The 17,842-nt window shown below is 68.0% G+C and overlaps 3 protein-coding genes across 11 annotated transcripts; 1 reads left to right on the top strand and 2 right to left on the bottom strand.

The window, feature by feature from the left end:
- Nucleotides 1–863: 863 nt before the first annotated feature.
- LCN12 (lipocalin 12) lies at nucleotides 864–3,373 on the bottom strand. The gene is made up of 6 exons (XM_025262189.2): nucleotides 3,257–3,373; nucleotides 2,794–2,930; nucleotides 1,800–1,973; nucleotides 1,550–1,629; nucleotides 1,354–1,470; nucleotides 864–1,255 (listed from the first exon to the last, which is right to left on the bottom strand). The coding sequence occupies exons 1-6, from the start codon at nucleotides 3,371–3,373 to the stop codon at nucleotides 1,032–1,034; spliced, it is 849 nt and encodes a 282-aa protein (XP_025117974.2). The 3' UTR covers nucleotides 864–1,031.
- Nucleotides 3,374–9,027: 5,654 nt separating this feature from the next.
- On the bottom strand, nucleotides 9,028–11,079 carry C8G (complement C8 gamma chain). Of its 6 annotated transcripts, none has more exons than XM_006062528.3 (9): nucleotides 10,955–11,079; nucleotides 10,605–10,717; nucleotides 10,284–10,407; nucleotides 10,078–10,214; nucleotides 9,904–9,974; nucleotides 9,729–9,836; nucleotides 9,379–9,480; nucleotides 9,252–9,290; nucleotides 9,028–9,170 (listed from the first exon to the last, which is right to left on the bottom strand). In XM_006062528.3, exons 2-9 carry the CDS (start codon nucleotides 10,715–10,717, stop codon nucleotides 9,157–9,159), a joined length of 708 nt encoding a protein of 235 aa, XP_006062590.1. In that variant the 5' UTR covers nucleotides 10,955–11,079; the 3' UTR covers nucleotides 9,028–9,156. The 6 variants fall into 6 exon arrangements, with proteins under 6 accessions (XP_006062590.1, XP_025117978.1, XP_044782494.1 ...); XM_025262193.2 differs by having other exon boundaries at nucleotides 10,284–10,371; XM_044926559.1 differs by having other exon boundaries at nucleotides 10,619–10,717; nucleotides 10,799–11,005.
- Nucleotides 11,080–11,218: 139 nt separating this feature from the next.
- On the top strand, nucleotides 11,219–15,506 carry FBXW5 (F-box and WD repeat domain containing 5). Of its 4 annotated transcripts, none has more exons than XM_044926557.1 (9): nucleotides 11,219–11,357; nucleotides 12,319–12,534; nucleotides 12,672–12,829; nucleotides 13,131–13,305; nucleotides 13,429–13,577; nucleotides 13,652–14,069; nucleotides 14,260–14,407; nucleotides 14,480–14,692; nucleotides 14,774–15,506. In XM_044926557.1, exons 2-9 carry the CDS (start codon nucleotides 12,342–12,344, stop codon nucleotides 15,015–15,017), a joined length of 1,698 nt encoding a protein of 565 aa, XP_044782492.1. In that variant the 5' UTR covers nucleotides 11,219–11,357; nucleotides 12,319–12,341; the 3' UTR covers nucleotides 15,018–15,506. The 4 variants fall into 4 exon arrangements, with proteins under 4 accessions (XP_044782492.1, XP_044782491.1, XP_006062586.3 ...); XM_044926556.1 differs by lacking the exon at nucleotides 11,219–11,357 and adding an exon at nucleotides 11,398–11,812 and having other exon boundaries at nucleotides 13,652–13,832; XM_006062524.3 differs by lacking the exon at nucleotides 11,219–11,357 and adding an exon at nucleotides 11,402–11,812.
- The last annotated feature ends 2,336 nt before the right edge of the window (nucleotides 15,507–17,842 follow it).

The raw sequence follows: 17,842 nt of genomic DNA, 5'->3' as shown, positions 1-17,842 counted from the left end.
TTTCTCAGGCAGGACTGACCAGTCTGATGGAGAGACAGAGCCTCGGGATGGAGGCCGGAGGGGACGGGGCAGAGCCGGGAGGGAAACCAAGACAGACACAGACACACGCACATGCACGCACACATGCACAGACTGGCATGCGTGCACACACGCACACACACGCACACGCGCACACACACACACACACGCACACACGTGTGCACAGTCGCTTTCAGGAGGGAACCGGGAGGCGGCAGGGAGGGGGCAGGGGCTGGGGTGGGGCCGAGGCGCCTCTAGGGGCTGCCCTGCGGCCAGCCTGACCTCCTGGGGGGAAGTGCCCGTGGGGCCAGACTCACTGCAGACCCTGGTGGCCAAGCATGGTGGGTGTGCGGTGGGCGTGCACGTGCTTGTGAGCGAGTGTGTACCCGAGGGCATCCTCCCTGTGCGCGTGTGTGTGCCTGCGTGTGTAAGTGGTATATGTTCAAGCGTGAAGTGGTATATGTGCGTGTGGCTGTCATGTGTAAGAGCAGAGGAAGGAAACTCAGGGGTGACGGGAGGGGCACTTGGCTGGGGAGGGGGTGACCCGGGGGAGGGGACCTGGGTGTGGAGGGGTGACCTGGGGGAGGGGACCCGGGTGGGAAGGGTGACCCGGGAAGGGGTGACCTGGGTATGGAGGGGTGACCCGGGGGAGGGGGGACCTGGGTGGGAGGGGGTGACCCAGGAAGGGGTGACCTGGGTGTGGAAGGGTGACCTGGGTGGGAGGGGGACTCAGGTGGAAGGGGGTGACCTGGGGGAGGGGACCTGGGTGGGAGGGGGTGACCCGAGTAGGAGGGGGTGACCCGGGTGGGAGGGGTGACCAGGGGAGGGGGACCCAGGTGGGAGAGGGTGACCTGGGTGTGGAGGGGTGACCTGGGGAGGGGGACCCAAGTGGGAGGGGGTGACCCAGGACTGGGGGACCTAGGGGAAGGGAGACCCTGGGGGAGGGGGTGGCCCCGGGGAAGGGGACGCAGGTAGGGAGGAGACCAAGGAGCATTGAGACCCCCAGTACGGACTCAGGCTGAACCCTGGGGTAGCTGGGACCCCACACTTGGGCCACAGGTGTGGGCCGGGCTCCCGCAGGGCCCCCGCAGGGCTCCGAGGCCCCGGGCAGACCCCAGCTGGCGCAGAAGCCCACCTGTCAGGTCCGGAAAGACGATGCTGTCATCCGAGAGGCCCTGAGCTCGGACCAGGCAGATGAACTTGTCCAGCAACGGGGTCTGAATGGCCCATATTCTGCCTGGGGGCCGAGGAGCACGGCCTGGCTTCAGCCACACGTAGACTGGCCTCCCCGCCCCCCACCCACCCTGACCGACCGCCCTGGGGCGAGGGGCTCACACAGCAGGCTGACCCTGAGGATCCTCTGCAGGTCCGACTGCTTTTTGGAGAGCAGGAGGGCGAAGGACGCGTAGTCCGTGTCATACACTTGGATCTCCTCGGGGTCCGCCCCCGGCTCTGGCGGGGCAGCCTCGTCAGGCCTCCCCGCCGGCGCCCACAGGCTGCCCCCTCCTGCCCCTGCCCCCCGCCCCCTCACCTCCACTGTGATCCACCGAGAACGCCCCAGGCTGGGACTGCGAAGTAAGCTCGTACGACCAGGTGACACAGCGCTGGCCCCTGGGGAGGGGGACGGGCAGGAAGAAGGTTCCAGAACCTGGCTGGGCCTTTCCCGGGGGCTGCCCCCAGTGGACCCACCGGGAGGGCCCACTCACGAGCCCCACGCAGGCCTGGGGCTTTGCCCGGGGAGGGGACCTCAGCCCTGGGAGCTCTGGCGCTGTGTGGCCCACCCATTTGTGGCCTCCATCAGGTCCACCCGCTGACCATTCCTTGGCCTGGAACCAGACCCGAAATGCACCCGAGGCACACGCTCGAGGGACGGTGTTTCTGGGCTGTGACGTGCCTGGGAGAGCTCTGGCTGGGCCCTGGACTTGAGCTGGGAGGCAGGACCTAGTGCCCTGACCCTGCCAGGCAAACACACTCGACTGACAGCAGCAGCAGAGGCTTCCGGAGATGGTGTTTGCACTGAGTCCCTGCCCCCCGAGGGATCTGGAGACTCCCTGCTGGTGTCTGGCGTGGCTGAGCCTGCACAGAGCTGGGGCAGGGGGCTGATCTGTGCCCCGCTGCTGGCCTCCGGGCTTCCTGTCTCATGCCGGGATCCAAGAACCCCAAGCGAAAGAGATCTCTGGGTGGGTGGGCAAGGAAGGCCTCGGGACCTGCTGGAGGAGCTGCCCGGGGAAGGAAGCCCTTGTGGTTTCAGCATCTCCAGGGGGGCTGTGCACCCCCAGGGCTGTCCATCAAGCCTCCCCACTCTCCCCAACCAGTCATCCCGGCTGGTGTGTCATCCCATGCCTGTCGCCCTGGACAATACAGCAACGGGTCCAGGGGAACGCAGGACTCAAGAAGAGCCGATCAGACACCATGGCCAGGCCGGCCTGGATATTTCTTCTGTTCTGGAATTCTGATCCTGAAGAGGACGTCAGTGTAAGCCACTGTCTTATCCCTGTGAGGGGAGAACCTGCCTGAACGGAAGTCTAGGGCAGGCAGAGCTGAGAGGAGGAGAGGGAGGGGATGAGGAGTCTCTGATCACAGTGTCTGAGATCCTGGATCCAGTGGAACCTGGCATCCACCAGCCCTGGGGCTCTCCTGAGTCTGTGATCTAGTCCGTGCCTTCCCTCTTTTGAAGACGGCCCCCCAGACCCGGGTGAGGTTGTTAGCAGCTCGTGCTGGACATCAAGTTAGGAGGAAGGCCCTGGGAGAGCGTGGCCAGAGCCCCTCACTCACCGGACCATGGCGTATGCCACTTCCAAGTGGCTGTTTTTATTTAGCGTGAACGTTGCCGTGAAAGGGCTCAGCAGGGACCTGTCTGCTACCATGTAGGTGTTGCCCGCCAGGCCGAGGACATACCACTCCCCCTGGAACTGCAAGGGGCCGGGGGTAGGCAGGGGCCGGGCTGGCCGGGAACCCTGCTGCACTCGGCAACGGCTCCCGGTGTTCGGTCACGCTAGCAGGAGCCCGAGAGGGCCCAGGCCCCGCAGGGACTGTGACGCTGGCCGGGGGGGCTCTCTGTGCAGAGGGACTGAGATGTTCCCCCCAACCGCAGGGAGAGGGGGGACTATGGGGGAGTCTAGGGTTCTCTGCTGCCAGAGGCCAGGGGTCTCCATGGTGGGGGTGCCCAGAGAGCTGGCCTGGCTGACTCCCCGCACCCAGGCCTGGTGGGCACCTCCCGTCCCTCCTTGGCCCTGACCTTGCTGTCTTCGAAACTCTGCAGAACAGAGCTGGGGGCCGCCCGAGTGTGTGGGCTCTGGCCCTGGAGGGCTCTCGGCAGGTAGAGAAGCACCCACAGGGCCAACCACAGGCCCATCCCGGCAGGGACGGGGTGGGACGTGCCGCTGGTGCTGGGGACCTCAGGCTCGCCCACCTCTTTATGGGCCTGCCGGGCGGGCGCCCCTCCCTGGGGATGTGACCCGGCACCGTCCTCCTCAGGACCAGGCTGGGGGTGGGCTCCAGGGGCGGGGCCCAATCAGGCCCTGCCCACCAGAGATGGGGGCATCTGGGTCACAGCCTGGACAGCGTGGGAAGCCAATGGGGCAGGTGGGGTGCCCACTGGGTCCAGCCCTCCTGGGGAGGACCCCGAGCCAGCCTCCCGGGCTCGGCCGCCCCTTGCCCCCTCCAGGGGCCTCCTCACGCCGGCCCAGCTGCACCAGACAAAGGACAGAATGCTCTGTCCCAGGCGGGAAGCCAGGGGTCGGGGTCAGGGCCAGGGCGTTCTCACTCTGGAACAGGCGGGGCAGCCAGCCCGCAGGCGGCTCCACAGCCCCGAGACCGAAGTGGGGCCAGAACAGGGCTGGGGGGGGACCTGAGTCACCGCCCAGGAGGCGGGCAGGGGAGGAGGGGACAGGGAAGGCCAGCGGGCGGGGGCGGCCCCACACGCTGGTCCTGGGGGCTGGAGGGCAGCTGTGGGGGGCGTGGGTGGCCTCAGACACCCCTGGGGGAGGACAGAGCCCTCCTCTCCACTCCAGCTGGGCACTGGGTGCTGGGCTACGTCAGACATGGGAAGGACCTGTGCTCGACCCCTGAGCTTGCCCTGGGCCACCTCTCCCCACCCTTGGCCTCCAGGCTCAAGGCTTCAGGCCTTGGCTCAGTCCCAGGCCGCCTCCTCTCCTCTGGGAAGGGCCTGGCCCTGGTTGGGTCCTTCCTCCCAGCTAGATGGGGTGGGGCGGGGGCTCTGGGGGGCTCAGCCCCCTGCCTTGACCTCCCTGAGTCTGGCCGATTAGCCAGGTCTTCTGCTCACAGACTCTGGCCTCAGCGACCTGGTGGTTAACCTCCCGAAGGACCCATCACGCTCCGCCTAAGCTGGGGGGCAGCCCCCAGCCCCTCTGAAAGCTCCTATCCTACTCCGCTGACCCCACTTGATCCTAAACCCGGCCGAGGCGGCACCTGGCCCCTCGGGCTGTGGGCACTCTGCCGTACCAGGCCGGGCCCTCCTCCCACCACCGTCCCGCCCACTGGGCCTTCCGGGGAGACTGAGAGCGGCGGTCAGCAGCGTGTCAGATGGGACAGCCCGCCCCCAAGTGCCGCCATCCCACCAGGGCCCTGTGACCACCTGGCCTGCCGCGGTTAGCTCCTGCAGAGGCTGAGGCCAGGCGAGGCCTCCACCCCCAACCCAGCCCTGAGCGGAGCCCCAGGCCCAGGGCTCCCAGCGCCCCCCAGGCCCTGTCTCCCCCAGGCCCTGTCCCCCCGCAGGCCCTGTTCCCCGCCCAGGCCCTGTCCCCCCGCCAAGGCCCTGTCCCCCCGCAGGCCCTGTCCACCCCAGAGGCCCTGTCCCTCCCAGGCCCTGTCCCCCTCAGAGGCCCTGTCTCCCCCCTGGGCCCTCTCACCCCCCGGGCCCTGTCCCCCCGCAGGCCCTGTCCCCCCAGGCCCTGTCCCCGCCGCAGGCCCTGTCCCCCCCAGAGGCCCTGTCCCCCCCAGGCCCTGTCCCTGCCGCAGGCCCTGTCCCCACCAGGCCCTGTCCCCCACCAGGCCCGGCCCCCCCCCAGGCCCTGTCCCCCCTACAGGCTCTGTCCCCCCCCAGGCCCTGTCCCCCCGCAGCCCCTGTCCCCCCCCAGGCCCTGTCCCCCGCCAGGCTCTGTCCCCCCGCAGGCTCTGTTCCCCTCCAAGGCCCTGTCCGCCCGCAGGCCCTGTCCCCTCCAGGCCCTGTCCCCACCCAGGCCCTATCCCCCCCAGGCCCTGTCCCCCCCAGGCCCTGTCCCCACCAGGCCCTGTTCCCCCTGCAGGCCCTGTCTCCCCCAGGCCCTGTCCCCCCTGCAGGCAGGGCGACCCCCTCCACGTGTGCACCCAGCAGAGTAAGAACACTGCTGCAGGGGAGCTGGAAGGGTGAGTGAGCCCCCGTGAAGCCCTCTCAAGCTGGGGAACTTGGAGGCCCCTCTGCGGTGGGGGACATCTGGCCCTGTCCCCACATGCAGGGGCCTTGCCCCCCGCCCACTGAGCTCCTGCGGGGGCAGGGACAGCAGGTGCCCACCGGGAAGCGCGGAGCACAGGGAGTGCCCCGGTGGCCCAGTGGTTAGAATTCCCGGCTTTCACGGCCGGGTTCAGTCCCTGGTCTGGGAACTCCCGCCAACCGCGTGGCCAGAAAACGCAGAGCACCCGCTGGTGTTGCAGCCACGGTGGGAACGCGGCGCTGGAGGCTGGGACGCGGCAGCCTCATCCCCGCGGGGCGGGTAGGGGGTCCAAGTCAGTGCAGCTCAGGCATGCATGGCCCTTGCAGGCTCCCTGACCAAGACTGCCAGTCGGAGTTCCCTAAGCTTTTCAAGGTTTCTCTTTCTGATAAGATTCTCTAGGCAAGAGTGCTGGGGTGTGTCACCAGGCTCTCCTCCAGGGGATCCTCCCCCACCCCAGGCCTGAGCTGCAGGTTCTTTACCACCCCTGGGAAGCCCGATAAAAAGCCAAGTCTTACAATTAAAAGGCAAAGCTCAGTTATAACCGATAAAATCTTTACACAAAACGACTCAGGGCTTCCCAAGTGGTGCAGTGGTGAAGAATCCACCTGCCATTGCAGATGTGGGTCTGATCCGTTGGTCGAGAAGGTCCCCTGAAGAAGGAAATAGCAACCCACTCCACCATTCTTGCCTGGGAAATCCCGGGGGCAGAGGAGCCTGGTGGGCTGCAGTCCATGGGGTCGCACGTGTCCGCACAGAGTCTGACGTGACTGAGCACACACGTAAAAACGACTCATCTAGAACTACAACTGCCTCACCTAGTTTTTTAAAACAATTAAAAGAAAAAAATGTATTTGGCTGTGCTGGGTCTCGTGGCCACCAGGATCTTCAATTTGCGTTGAGGCACGAGGGAGCTTTAGTTTCAGCGTGTGGGATCTGGTCCTCTGACCAGGGATCGAACCGGGGCCTCTGACGTTGGGAGCGCAGTTAGCCACTGGAGCACCAGAAAGTCCCTAGTTCTTGAAACTTAAGAGGAGGAGGGGGCGAGAGAGGATGAAGTGGCTGGAGGGTGTGACCGACTCCACGGACATGAGCTTGAGCAAGCTCCGGGAGATGGTGGACAGGGAAGCCTGGTGTGCCACGGTCCATGTGGTTGCAGAGTCGGACACAACTGAGCGGCTGAGCATATAAAACGACTCACCCAGGACTACAATTGCTTCACCTCGTTTGCTGAAGTGTAACTAGAGCTCGTTACACATTGTAGTGAAATCGAAATACACTGCGGTTGTAGCGCTCGCTACGGTGTCCCCGGCCCCCAGCTCTGTGTAAGAGCTGCGGCGGGGCTGGGCTGCCCTCGGCCTGGGCCCTGGGAGCACTCGGGAGGCCTGGCGCAGCCCCTGGACCCCCAGCCCCGCTGGAAGCACCCTTCCTTCCCCAGAAGCCCGAGGAGGCTCTAGGGAGCCTGGCCTCCTGCCCGCAGCTGCCCACACTCAGGGCAGAGACCCTCCTTCCTGCCTGGGCACGTGCGGCCAGGCCTGTGGGGGCCTCTGGGCACTGCCAGCTCGGAGCCTCAGCCTGGGTGACGAGGTGCCCAGCTCGGCAGGGTCGTTGCCTTTCCCCTTCCTGCCAGCCCCGTCTGCCTGTCTGGCTGGGAGTCCAGCACCAAGGGACATGGTCCCTGCCCACTGTGGACACTGGGCCCTGGAGGGCTGTGGGCTCCTCCCAGCAACCGCACCCCCTGCCCAGGTCTGGACGGGCCCGCGGGGGGAGGAGGGAGGTGGGTACGCGGAGGCGGGCCCAGGGATCTCCGACCCTGCTCTCCAGGGACCAGATGGAGGTCCCTCCTGTTCGTGGCCTGCAGCTCACCCGAGGTGGCCTGGCCTCCCCGCAGCCCAGGTGGGGAGGCTGGGGCGGGGGTCCATCTTGCTGTGCCCACTCTGCCTCACCAGCATCAGGGAGTGGTGAGCCCTGGACTTTGGCTCCCAGGGGCAGGGGCCTGACACGCAGTGGGCATCTCAGAGATGTCCATCGGGCAGACACTGAGTCTCCCCTGACTGGGAGGCTTTGGCCGAGCTGAGGCCCACTCCCTGACCTCCTGCCCCAGTCTGGCCCCAGCATGGGGGCCGCCATTTGCCCTCAAGTCTCCCCAAGTCCTCTTGAGGAGGGCTGACCCTCCTCCTCATGGGGGGCACAGTGGGACGGGGCGGGCTGGGCAGTGTGTGCCAGGCACAGCTGTCTGCAATGCCCGGGGATGACTAGCAGCCGTCACGTGAGCCTGGCTCTCGCCCGCCACGGGGTGCTGTGCGGGGAAGAAGGTGGGAGAGAGATGGGGGAAGAAGGCCAGCCTCCAGTGGGGGCAGGGCGCAGGTCCGGAGCCCATCAGAGCGCGGGCGGGCGGGCCTGGAGGCAGCTGGAACTGGCCCATGTCCTCTGCAGCTTCACAGGACGGGTCAGGGGGCGAGCTTTCACCAGTGGGCCCGGAGCTGGGCGCCCCCACACCAACAGACCTGGCGGGGGGTGGAGCGGATGCTCCATCAGAGCTCCTGCCCTTTGGTCTCTGCGTCTCAGGGGTCTGCACCGCGGGTTTTTTCTTTGGCGTCCTCTCCGCTGTCAGGGACACAGGTGAGGGTCCCGGGAAGCTTGGCCGGGACCCACGTGTGGAGGGCGCACAGTCGACCGGGGGAGGCCCCATCCCCACGCTTGACCTTCTACCAACAGCCTGCAGTTGCGCGGAGAAGCCCCTCCAGGCAGAGGCTGGGGGGCGGGACACCAGCCCCCATCTGTCCCCAGACCTCAGGGCTCCCACCTTCCAGAAAGTTCTTCTCTACAGGCTAGAGATCATCTTGTGGTCCCTCGTGGCTGGTGACCTTGGGCAGACCCTGGGTGTGGGCTCCTGGGGGCCACCCCGTCTGTCCAGGCACCCCCCAACCCGGCACTCTGGGCCCCCTGCCGGCCCACCCACGTGGTTGCCCCCAGGGGCGCCTGCTGCTCGCAGCCATGCACGGACTCACCCCGGGGGGCAGTCCTGTTTGCCAGCCAGTCCTGTGCCCTGCCTGGCCCTGTCTGCCCCTGGAGCGGCCGTGAGGGCCACGCAGGCTCCCAGCTGCCTCAGATGGGCCCCAGGCCCGGGAAGTGGTTGGGGGTGGTTTCCCTGCCTGACCCCCTGAAGCCACGTGCTCCTCCCCAGGGGCCCTTGCTGCCTTGGCTACGGGCCCCTGGGGCTCTGGGCCCTGGATCCCAAAAGGGGTCTCAGGAGGAGGCAAGGGAGACCTGCAGGGAAGGCTCTGGAGAAGACCGGGGCGTCTGCCCAGCAGGACGGCCCAGTGGGGCCACGGGGCAGGCCTGCTCAGAGGCAGGGGGCAGGAGAGACAGGCGCCAATACAGGGGACAGAGCAGGGGACACTGGGGTCCGAGGGCAGGGTGCCAGGTGCCCTAGGCCGTGGCCAGGAGCCGTTCCCCACCCCCAACTCCCTGGGGAGGGCTTGGCACCAGGAGGTGGGCCCCCGCCCTCCAGCCCATCAGGGAAGCAGAACAGGTGGGCAGACGCGGGATTCCAGGGTGGAAAGGAAGAGGCAGCGGCTGAGGCTGCGGCGTTTAATGAGAGCCCACGGAGCACCCGGGGGAGGGGCAGCTTCGCGGGGGCGGTGGACGAGGGGTGGCAGGTCCAGCTCCGGGTCGGCTCCTTCCTCGCGCACGGCGGCCACCCGCCTCACCTCCGCACTTCTGCAGCACAGATGCGTCTCAGCCGGGAGGGGGCCCTGGGCACCACCCCCCACACGCTGCCCGCTGGAGCTGCCCGCTCACCGTCCAGGGTGTGGAACTGGTCCGCGGCCTCGCAGAAACCTGGGGGCCGGGCCAGGGGTCAGGGGCAGCCGGGGGTGGGGGGCGGGCGGCAAGCCCGGGGGAGACAGGGGCGGGGGATGACACTCACCGTACTTGGGGAAGAACAGGGTGTGGTCCTCAGTCAGGTTGGCCCCCTGGACCCGCTGCTCAAACACACTCAGGAAGGAATCGCTCACAGGGAGCGAGCGGACTGCGTGCGGGACACATGGGCTCCTGGGCACCCACGGGGCAGGGGCCTGCAGGGCGCTCCGGGGGCTGGGCTGTGTGCCTGGGGCTGCGATCTGACCCCTGCTCCCCCACTTCCCGGTCCCGTTCTGTCCCCACATTTGGGCCGAAGGGCAGGGGCAGGCGGGAGGGAGGAGAGGGCCTACCCAGCCCACCCGACAGCCCTGCGGGCGGGCAGACCCAGGGTCGGGGACCCAGGGCCCCGGGACGTACCGTACAGCTTCACCGACAGCTGCCGCGCCCTCTCCAGGTACAAGACGGCGAAGCCGCGGTAGTCCGTGTCCCCGACGACCACGTCCACCGGCCTGCGGGCGCCCCGGGCTGCGGGGAGCCGGCGGGTCAGCCCCACCGCCAGCGCCGTACCCACCCCCAGCGGCCACCGCCTCACCTTGGAGCAGGAAGCGCCCTGGGCGTCCCGTGTCTCCGTACAGCTGCCGCACTGCCCAGCAGATTCCATCCCTGGGGGCACGGCCAGCATGGGAGGATGCCCAGCAGGTTGGGGCACCCCGACCCGGGTGAGGCCGCAGCTGGGGTGGGCTCAGGGGTCCTCGCTGGGACTCACAGCTTTCGGAAGGTGCTGACAACCATGGCTGAGCCCTGAGGAGCCACGTGCAGAGTGGTGGCCTCAGCCCGGTGGCCCTGCTCCTGCAGGTAGCGACACGGGGAGGCCACAGCCACCAGGAGCCAGGTCCCTGCGAACTGGGGAGCAGGCTGTGTGAGGGGCGGCAGAGCCGGGCGGGCCCCTGCCCCACCTCGTCCCGGCTCTACCTGCTGGGCGTCAAAGTTGGCCTTGGGCTGGATGGTGCTGATAGGGGATGGGGGCCGCGGGGGTCTCCGCACCCGCTGACCCAGGGAGCTGCTGGCCAGAAGCAGAGTCAAGAGGGCTGCAATCCTGGGGGTCAGCATGGCGATGGCGGCGACAGGGCGAGGGGACCCGCAGGGCAGACGGGGAATGTCCCAGGTCAGAGTCCACTGTCCACTGCTGCTCAGCAGCCCCGCCCAGGAAGTCTGCCCATGCTCCCGCCACCAGAAACCTCTGCCCTGGGCCAGGCAACCCCCGACTCAGGCTCCCAGTGAACTCAGCCTCACCCTGGACATCTGACCTTGGCCCTGCGCTTCCCGGCAGGGGCCCGTCGCCATGTCCGGTGTCCAAAGTCCAAGTTGACCTCTGGTCTTTGTCCACCAGGTGGCTCTGAGTCCATCTGCAACGCGGGAGAACCGGGTTTGAACCCTGGGTCGGGAAGATTCCCCTGGAGGAGGAAAAGGCAACCCAGGACTCTTGCCTGGAGACTGCGACGAACTGTACACTCCATGAATGGACAGAGGAGCCTGGTGGGCTGCAGTTCATGGGGTCGCACAGCGTCGGACACGACTGAGCGACCTTCCCTTTCTTTCTCTTGCCCACAAACCCGGTGATGTCCACTGAGGCGGGTGCTCACCCCTTTGCACGTTCATCTCCCCACAGCGGAGCAAGGGCCTGGGAGGCCGCGGAACGCCGGAGCTCGGTCTCGAACCCGCGACCCTGAGCCCCGCCCGCAGCCCCGCCCACGGCCGCCGCCCCTCCCCGCCGCCAGGGCCGCGGTTTCGGGGAGGCCGGACGCGCACAGGCGCGCGAGGACGCCGCAGGCCGCGGGTGCTGACGCGCAGGCGCAGGAGCGGCCGACGCGGGCGGCGGCGCTCGGCCGGCGACGGTCATCGATGCCTCGGGGCTCGTGGCATCAGCCTGGCGGCCTCCATCATAGAGACGCGGCGGCCGGAGCGTCGACGGAGGGCGGAAGAGGGTCCGTGGGCCGAGGCCGGGCGCCGGGGCGGGGGCCGCGCATCCGGGCGGAGGCGGCCGCGGTGAGTGCGGCGGGCCGGGGAACGTCGTCACGGCGGCGTCCGGACCCCGGCCCGGGCCCTCACGGCCTAGCCCGGAGAGCGTCGTCACCCCGCCCCGACCCCGGGCCCGGCCCCCCAACTCCCCGGACGCGTCCTTGGCCAATGAATGAGTCGCCGAGGCCGCCGGGACCGGGGCGGGGGGGCCCGAGCCGCCGCCCCGCCCCCGGCAGCCCCTCAGAGGGAGGGTGGGGGGCGCTGGGCGGCCGCGCCCCGCCCGGCCGTGTCCGCGCTGGCCTGCGGCCAACCTGGCAGGGTCCCCCAGGCCAGAGGGCAGAGGGCAGGGCCGGCTGGTGTTCCTGGCGGCGTCTGGGACAGGCGGCTGGCCGGCCCTTCTCCCACCGGCCCGAGTCTCTCCTGGGAAGGACCTCTATCCCATGCTGACCATTCCGAAGCCTGGGGCAGCAAGGTCAGAGATGGTGCGCAGGGGTCACCGACCCTTCCCTTCTGGGCCTCGGAGCGGTCCCCAGCTCTGGCAACCAGATGTCTCCCTGGGACCCTATGGGGGGAAGTCAGAGGGCCCCACCCAGAAAGCCTGTCCTCCTGAGGAGGGGAACTTTTGGGGTGACAGTGGGTCCCCCAAGCCCACAGCCACTCCAGCTCCAGCTGGACCAGGCTGGGAAGCTGCGTGTTCAGGGACTCCCTGGGCCTTGCGGGACCTCAGGAGTGCAGGGTCCGAGGAGCACAGCTGTGCGGGGGCTTGGGGAAGCTCTTGGCTCCTTGGCCGAGCAGGCAGTGCCAGCCGGCCCTCCGCACATGCTCAGTCCAATTGAATGCCCAGCAGGGCAGTTGGTGGGGCAGGAGGAGCGCCCGCTGGACTGGCTTGGCTCCGCTCAGCCCCGGGCTCCTGTGCCTCTCCTTGGACCTGGGGGCCAGTGTCCTCCCTGGTCCCACCGGCAGCTAAGGGGCTGTGCGTGTGTTTCAGGGCCGCCGGGGCAGAATGTCACAATGGACGAGGGGGACACACCCCTGCTTCCAGACAGCCTGGTCTACCAGATCTTCCTGAGCCTGGGCCCGGCCGACGTGCTGGCCGCCGGGCTGGCGTGCCGCCAGTGGCAGGCCGTGTCCAGGGACGAGTGCCTGTGGAGAGAGCAGTTCTACCGCTACTACCAGGTGGCCCGAGACGTGCCCCGGCACCCAGGTCAGCACCAGCCCTCACGCTGGCTGGGGACGGCAGGCTGGGCCTGGGAGCGGGCCCGGAGGGCAGGCAGGGCGGCCCCCGGCTGCCAGGGCCTGGGCTTGAGGCCCGCAGCCCCAGCATGACCCGCCCCCCCACAGCGGCCACGTCTTGGTTCGAGGAGTTCCGCCGCCTCTATGACACGGTGCCCTGTGTGGAGGTGCAGACGCTCCGGGAGCACACCGACCAAGTCCTGCACCTCAGCTTCTCCCACTCGGGCTACCAGTTTGCTTCCTGCTCCAAGGACTGCACAGTGAAGGTGAGGGCGGCACCCCGGGGGGAGAGGCTCAGGGCTGACAGCCCACGGCGAGGGTCGGAACCTGGATGGGAGGCCGGGGCTGGGCGGCCCTAACTGCCTGCAGATGAGCAGGGGCCCTGCGTGCAGCTAGGCCAGAGCTGGCCGGAGCACCACGTACTCACAGGCCTCGGGTGGTCTGAAGGCCAGAGACAAGGGACCCCCACCCGATGGCGGTTTCCGGGCACCAGCCAGGAGAGGGGCCCGAGGGCCCCCACTCAGAGCGGGCTCACCAGGCGTGCCTGCTGGGCGCCCCCACACGCAGATTTGGAACAACGACCTGACCATCTCGCTGCTGCACAGCGCGGACATGCGGCCCTACAACTGGAGCTACACCCAGTTCTCCCAGTTTAACCAAGACGACTCGCTGTTGCTGGCGTCTGGGGTGTTCCTAGGGCCCCACAACTCCTCCTCAGGCGAAATCGCGGTCATCAGCCTAGGTAAGAGAGGGCTGGGGGCGGGCGGCCCGACCACCCCGCCCCTAACGCCCCACCCTCCGCCCAGACACCTGCGCCCCACCCCTCCAGCCCGCCCGCCCCGCCCCTTCTCTCTGCTCCACCCAGACACCTTTGCCCTGCTGTCCCGGGTCCGCAACAAGCCCTACGACGTGTTCGGCTGCTGGCTCAGCGACACCAGCTTGATCTCGGGGAACCTGCACCGCATCGGGGACATCACGTCCTGCTCGGTGCTCTGGCTCAACAACGCCTTCCAGGTGCGCGCGGGGGGCGCCCTGCGGCCTGCGCGGCCTCCCGCAGCCCGCGCCTACCTCCGCGCTCCCGCCCCCAGGACGTGGAGTCGGAGAACGTGAACGTGGTGAAGCGGCTCTTCAAGATCCAGAACCTCAATGCCAGCACCATCCGCACCGTCATGGTGGCCGACTGCAGCCGCTTCGACAGCCCCGACCTCCTGCTGGACGCCGGCGCCCCCGGCACAGACTCCAGCCGCGTCTTCGACCTGGGCAGCGATGGTGAGGATGAGGAGAGCGACCGGGGCCCGACCCGCGCCAAGGGCCTGCGGCGCCTCCTGGACGGGCTCCTGGAGGGCCGGGCACAGCCCCCGCTGCCGGAGAGCACGCTGGAGACTAAGGTGGCCGAGCTGCTGGCCCAGGGCCACACCAAGCCCCCCGAGCAGGGCAGGGCCGCCGCCGGGAACAAGCTCCTCATCTTCACCACCGGCTGCCTCACCTACTCACCGCACCAGATCGGTGAGGGGCCTGGGGCGGGTCCGTCTATGGGCAGAGTCCCTTCCTCCGTTTGTCCGGGGGGGCCCAGCTCTAGTCCAACACTGCCCCCCACTCACCCCTGGGCAGGCACACATTCAGATCTGGGGGTGCAGGGCAGCCCTGGGAACTGCCAGGTACCGAGGCGCCGCCTCCACCCCCGCCCTCCTTGCAGGCATCAAGCAGATCTTACCGCACCAGATGACCACAGCCGGGCCCGTTCTGGGCGAGGGCCGGGGCTCCGACGCCTTCTTCGATGCGCTGGACCACGTCATCGATGTGCACGGACATATCATCGGCATGGGCCTGTCCCCCGACAACAGGTGGGCCTCTGTAGGCAGCCCGGGGGCGGGGGGAAGCTCCGCGGGCGCGCACTGAACTGCATGCCGGCGCAGGTACCTGTACGTGAACAGCCGCGCCTGGCCCAGCGGCTCGGTGGTGGCTGACCCCATGCAGCCGCCACCCATCGCGGAGGAGATCGACCTGCTGGTTTTCGATCTCAAGACCATGCGGGAGGTGAAGCGGGCTCTGCGCGCGCACCGCGCCTACACGCCCAACGACGAGTGCTTCTTCATCTTCCTGGACGTCAGCAGGGACTTCGTGGCCAGGTGGTGGGGCGATGCCGGGGCGGGGCTGGGGGCGGGGCGGGGGGGGGCGGGGCGGGGCTCACCGCACTGTCCCCTCCCCAGTGGGGCCGAGGACCGGCACGGCTACATCTGGGACCGCCACTACAACATCTGCCTGGCCAAGCTGCGGCACGAGGATGTGGTCAACTCTGTGGTCTTCAGCCCCCAGGAGCAAGAGCTCCTGCTGACGGCCAGCGACGACGCCACCATCAAAGCCTGGCGCTCGCCCCGCACCGTGCGCGTCCTCCAGGCCCCGCGCCCGCGCCCGCGCCCCTTCTTCTCCTGGTTCGCCAGCCAGAAGCACTGAGGCGCTGGGGCCCGCCGAGCACGCCTGGGACCCTTTCCCAGGGCTGAGTGCCGCCCAGACCGCACAGGGGCAGAGCAGCTCGCCACAGGAATGCCTTAGGAAGGGGGCCGGGAGGCCGCAGGGAGCGCGGCCTGGCCCCCACCACGCTCGCGCACACACACCGCCTCCCACAGCTGTGCCGCTCAGCACCGGGCAGCCAGGGTCACCTCTGACTGGCCCGGGATGCACAGGACACTGTGTCCCCCGCCCCCTGCTCCTCACCCACCCCTTTCCCCTGGGCCTGGGCCCTTCAGCACCACGTGTCCCCTGGCAGCCCTGTGGGGCCTGGCACTGTTCACTGGGCCCAGCCTTGCCCAGGGAGCTGGGGCTCCCTTCTCTGGGAGCTGCCCAGCATCAGGGTTGCAATGCAGGTCAGGTTGTCATGAGCCCAGGGGACGTGCATGTCACTGGTCACCTGTTCAGGGTCTGAATAAACAGTTGGCAAGAGCACAGCACTGGCCAGTCTCTGTGCAGGGAGGGGCGTGGCATCCACTCGGGCCCTTGGTGTGCTTGCTGGACGGGGTGGGGTGCCCCAGGCCACACACTGGAGCTGCCCTGAGCCGGCCAGTGGGGACTCAAGTTCGCATCCCCAGCTGTAGCCCCCACTGTGTCTAAACAAGGCCCCGGCACCCACTCCTGAACAGGCCCACTGTGTGCCCACTACCCGCCAGCAGGGGGCACAGGAGGACTGACGGCAGGTGGGCCGGCAGCTGGCTGGGGAACCAGAGCTCCGCCTGCCCAGGTGCCTGTTGGAGCCACCGGCTCAGGGCTTGGAGTCCTCAGGGGGCCCTGGCTGGGGCAGCGGCAGAGCGCCTGGCACGTGACAGTGGACAGCAGAGGGGCAGGGGTGGCCCCGGCCCTCCCAGGGCTCACCCAGCCTGTGTGTTCGTCTGGGGACACTGGGGGTGGGGGCTCTGGCGTGGCAGCAGCCTGCCGAGCAGCCCCACGGGGAGTGGCGGTACTGGACTGCAGTCGGCCCCACACACGGCGCCTCAACAAGATGGCCGAGAGAGTCATGGACAGGCCGTAGGGGACCTTACATCCTTCCAGCCAGGGGCAGCGGTGAATAGAGGCCGGCCCAGTCGCCTGCGGGGTCATAGTCAAGCCGGCCGCAGAGAGACAGGCCAGGCAGGGCCAGGCACACACAGGTAAGCTAGCCTGGGAGGACTTCAATGTGCCTGGAGGAGCCAGCTAGCAGCACAGCGGCTCCCCAAGGACAGCCCCAGCGCCATGTCGGAAGCAGGGGCGCTCACATCCCTGGATGTGTCTGCAAACCACTGGCCCCGTGAGAACAGGGAAGGGGCCCCAACAGCAGTGGAGCCGGGGTGCACTGCCCTGGACCCACTGGAGCCGCAGTCCGGAGCCTGTGCTTGGCCACAGGCAGGAGCCAGCAAACCCCATGGACGCTACTGTCTGGAGGAGCTGCAAGATGAAACAGTTTCTGGAAAACACTGGGGATATGTTTAATTGAAAGCCATCTGCTGCTGCTGCTGCTGCTAAGTCGCTTCAGTTGTGTCCGACTCTGCGACCCCATAGACGGCAGCCCACCAGGCTCCCCTGTTCCTGGGGATTCTCCAGGCAAGAACACTGGAGTGGGTTGCCATTTCCTTCTCCAATGCATGAAAGTGAAAAGTGAAAGTGAAGTCGTTCAGTGACCCCATGGACTGCAGCCTACCAGGCTCCTCCGTCCATGGGATTTGCCAGGCAAGAGTACTGGAGTGGGGTGTCATTGCCTTCTCCATGAAAGCCATCAAGGAAATACAAAACCTGTAAAGCAGAAGCAGCAGAATAGGAATTGAGAACAGGCAGAAACTGACATTTAAAAGGGAGCCGACAGGGAAGAGGTACAGCGACTGGGTTAAATGCTTCGCGCAGGGAAAGGAGGCTGGACCTGGCCCAGCTGCTGTGGAATCAGACAACAGAAAGCAGAGAAGCAGAAACCTGCCAGAAGAACAGGGGAACAGGGGAGCCTGGGAGGTGGCTCTGAAGAGGAGACTGTCCCCAGGGCGCGAGCAGACGTCTGATGGAGGGCAGGAGCCCCATTCGAGCCTCCAAGCTCAGTGGGGAGCAGCTCAAGGCCCCGCCCCTCCTGGGCAGAGCACGGTGGGCCTGCCGCCCAAGGCTCTGCAGAGGGCACCGGGGCAGCTGGGCCCCAGGACCGCACCTCTCCCCAGCGCCCACCTTTGATTGCTGGGCCTGCAGCACGGCCACCAGCCCACCGAGGGGCGGGAAAGGGGGCTCACGAAGCGGACTGAGTGCTGAGAGGCAGGGCAACCCCTGAGGGCTCTGTGGCCCCAGGTACAGTGGCCTGAGGAGAGGACTGACAGCCAGGCCACAGCCTCCAGGTTTCAGGCTGGGGGCCAGATGGGGTGCCGGCAACCAGGCCAGAGGGAGCAGCTTGAGAAACAGCTTGTGCAGGGCTTGCGAGGCCCAGGAGCCCCTTGGCTGTGGGGCTGCTCCCGAGGATGTGACCCAATGCCTGGTGAGCTCACAGAGCAGTGCCTGCGTCCCCACCCAGGGCTGGGGGTGCACACACAGGGGGCCCACCCAGAGAGTAGGGTCTGCATCCCCACCCAGGGCTGGGGGTGCACACACAGGGGGCCCACCCAGAGAGTAGGGTCTGCGTCCCCACCCAGGGCTGGGGGTGCACACACAGGGGGCCCACCCAGAGAGTAGGGTCTGCGTCCCCACCCAGGGCTGGGGGTGCACACGTGGCCCGTCCAGAGAGGAGGGCTTGGGGGGCACAGCAGATGTGGGGTCCAGCCCACAGGTTGCAGTGGGGCCGT

The sequence above is a fragment of the Bubalus bubalis genome, chromosome 12 (genome assembly GCF_019923935.1).
Source record: "Bubalus bubalis isolate 160015118507 breed Murrah chromosome 12, NDDB_SH_1, whole genome shotgun sequence".
Lineage (NCBI taxonomy): Eukaryota > Metazoa > Chordata > Mammalia > Artiodactyla > Bovidae > Bubalus > Bubalus bubalis.
Note: the sequence above shows the minus strand (reverse complement) of the source record. Positions and strands in the feature narration are given on the sequence as shown.

What these genes read in the sequence shown, in the direction of transcription:
- LCN12 (XM_025262189.2), bottom strand. Translation starts at nt 3,373, where the DNA reads ATGGGCCTGTGGTTGGCCCTGTGGGTGCTTCTCTACCTGCCGAGAGCC. An exon ending in AGAGTTTCGAAGACAGCAAG is followed by an intron (nt 2,931 to 3,256) that starts GTCAGGGCCAAG and finishes GGCCCCTTGCAG; the next exon opens with TTCCAGGGGGAGTGGTATGT. An exon ending in CTCGGTGGATCACAGTGGAG is followed by an intron (nt 1,471 to 1,549) that starts GTGAGGGGGCGG and finishes CTGCCCCGCCAG; the next exon opens with AGCCGGGGGCGGACCCCGAG.
- C8G (XM_044926559.1), bottom strand. Translation starts at nt 10,863, where the DNA reads ATGAACTGCAGCCCACCAGGCTCCTCTGTCCATTCATGGAGTGTACAG. An exon ending in CCGGGAAGCGCAGGGCCAAG is followed by an intron (nt 10,408 to 10,618) that starts GTCAGATGTCCA and finishes GCTGACCCCCAG; the next exon opens with GATTGCAGCCCTCTTGACTC. An exon ending in CCAACTTTGACGCCCAGCAG is followed by an intron (nt 10,215 to 10,283) that starts GTAGAGCCGGGA and finishes CCTGCTCCCCAG; the next exon opens with TTCGCAGGGACCTGGCTCCT.
- FBXW5 (XM_006062524.3), top strand. Translation starts at nt 11,503, where the DNA reads ATGAGTCGCCGAGGCCGCCGGGACCGGGGCGGGGGGGCCCGAGCCGCC. An exon ending in CCAAGGACTGCACAGTGAAG is followed by an intron (nt 12,830 to 13,130) that starts GTGAGGGCGGCA and finishes CCCCACACGCAG; the next exon opens with ATTTGGAACAACGACCTGAC. An exon ending in AGCAGGGACTTCGTGGCCAG is followed by an intron (nt 14,693 to 14,773) that starts GTGGTGGGGCGA and finishes TCCCCTCCCCAG; the next exon opens with TGGGGCCGAGGACCGGCACG.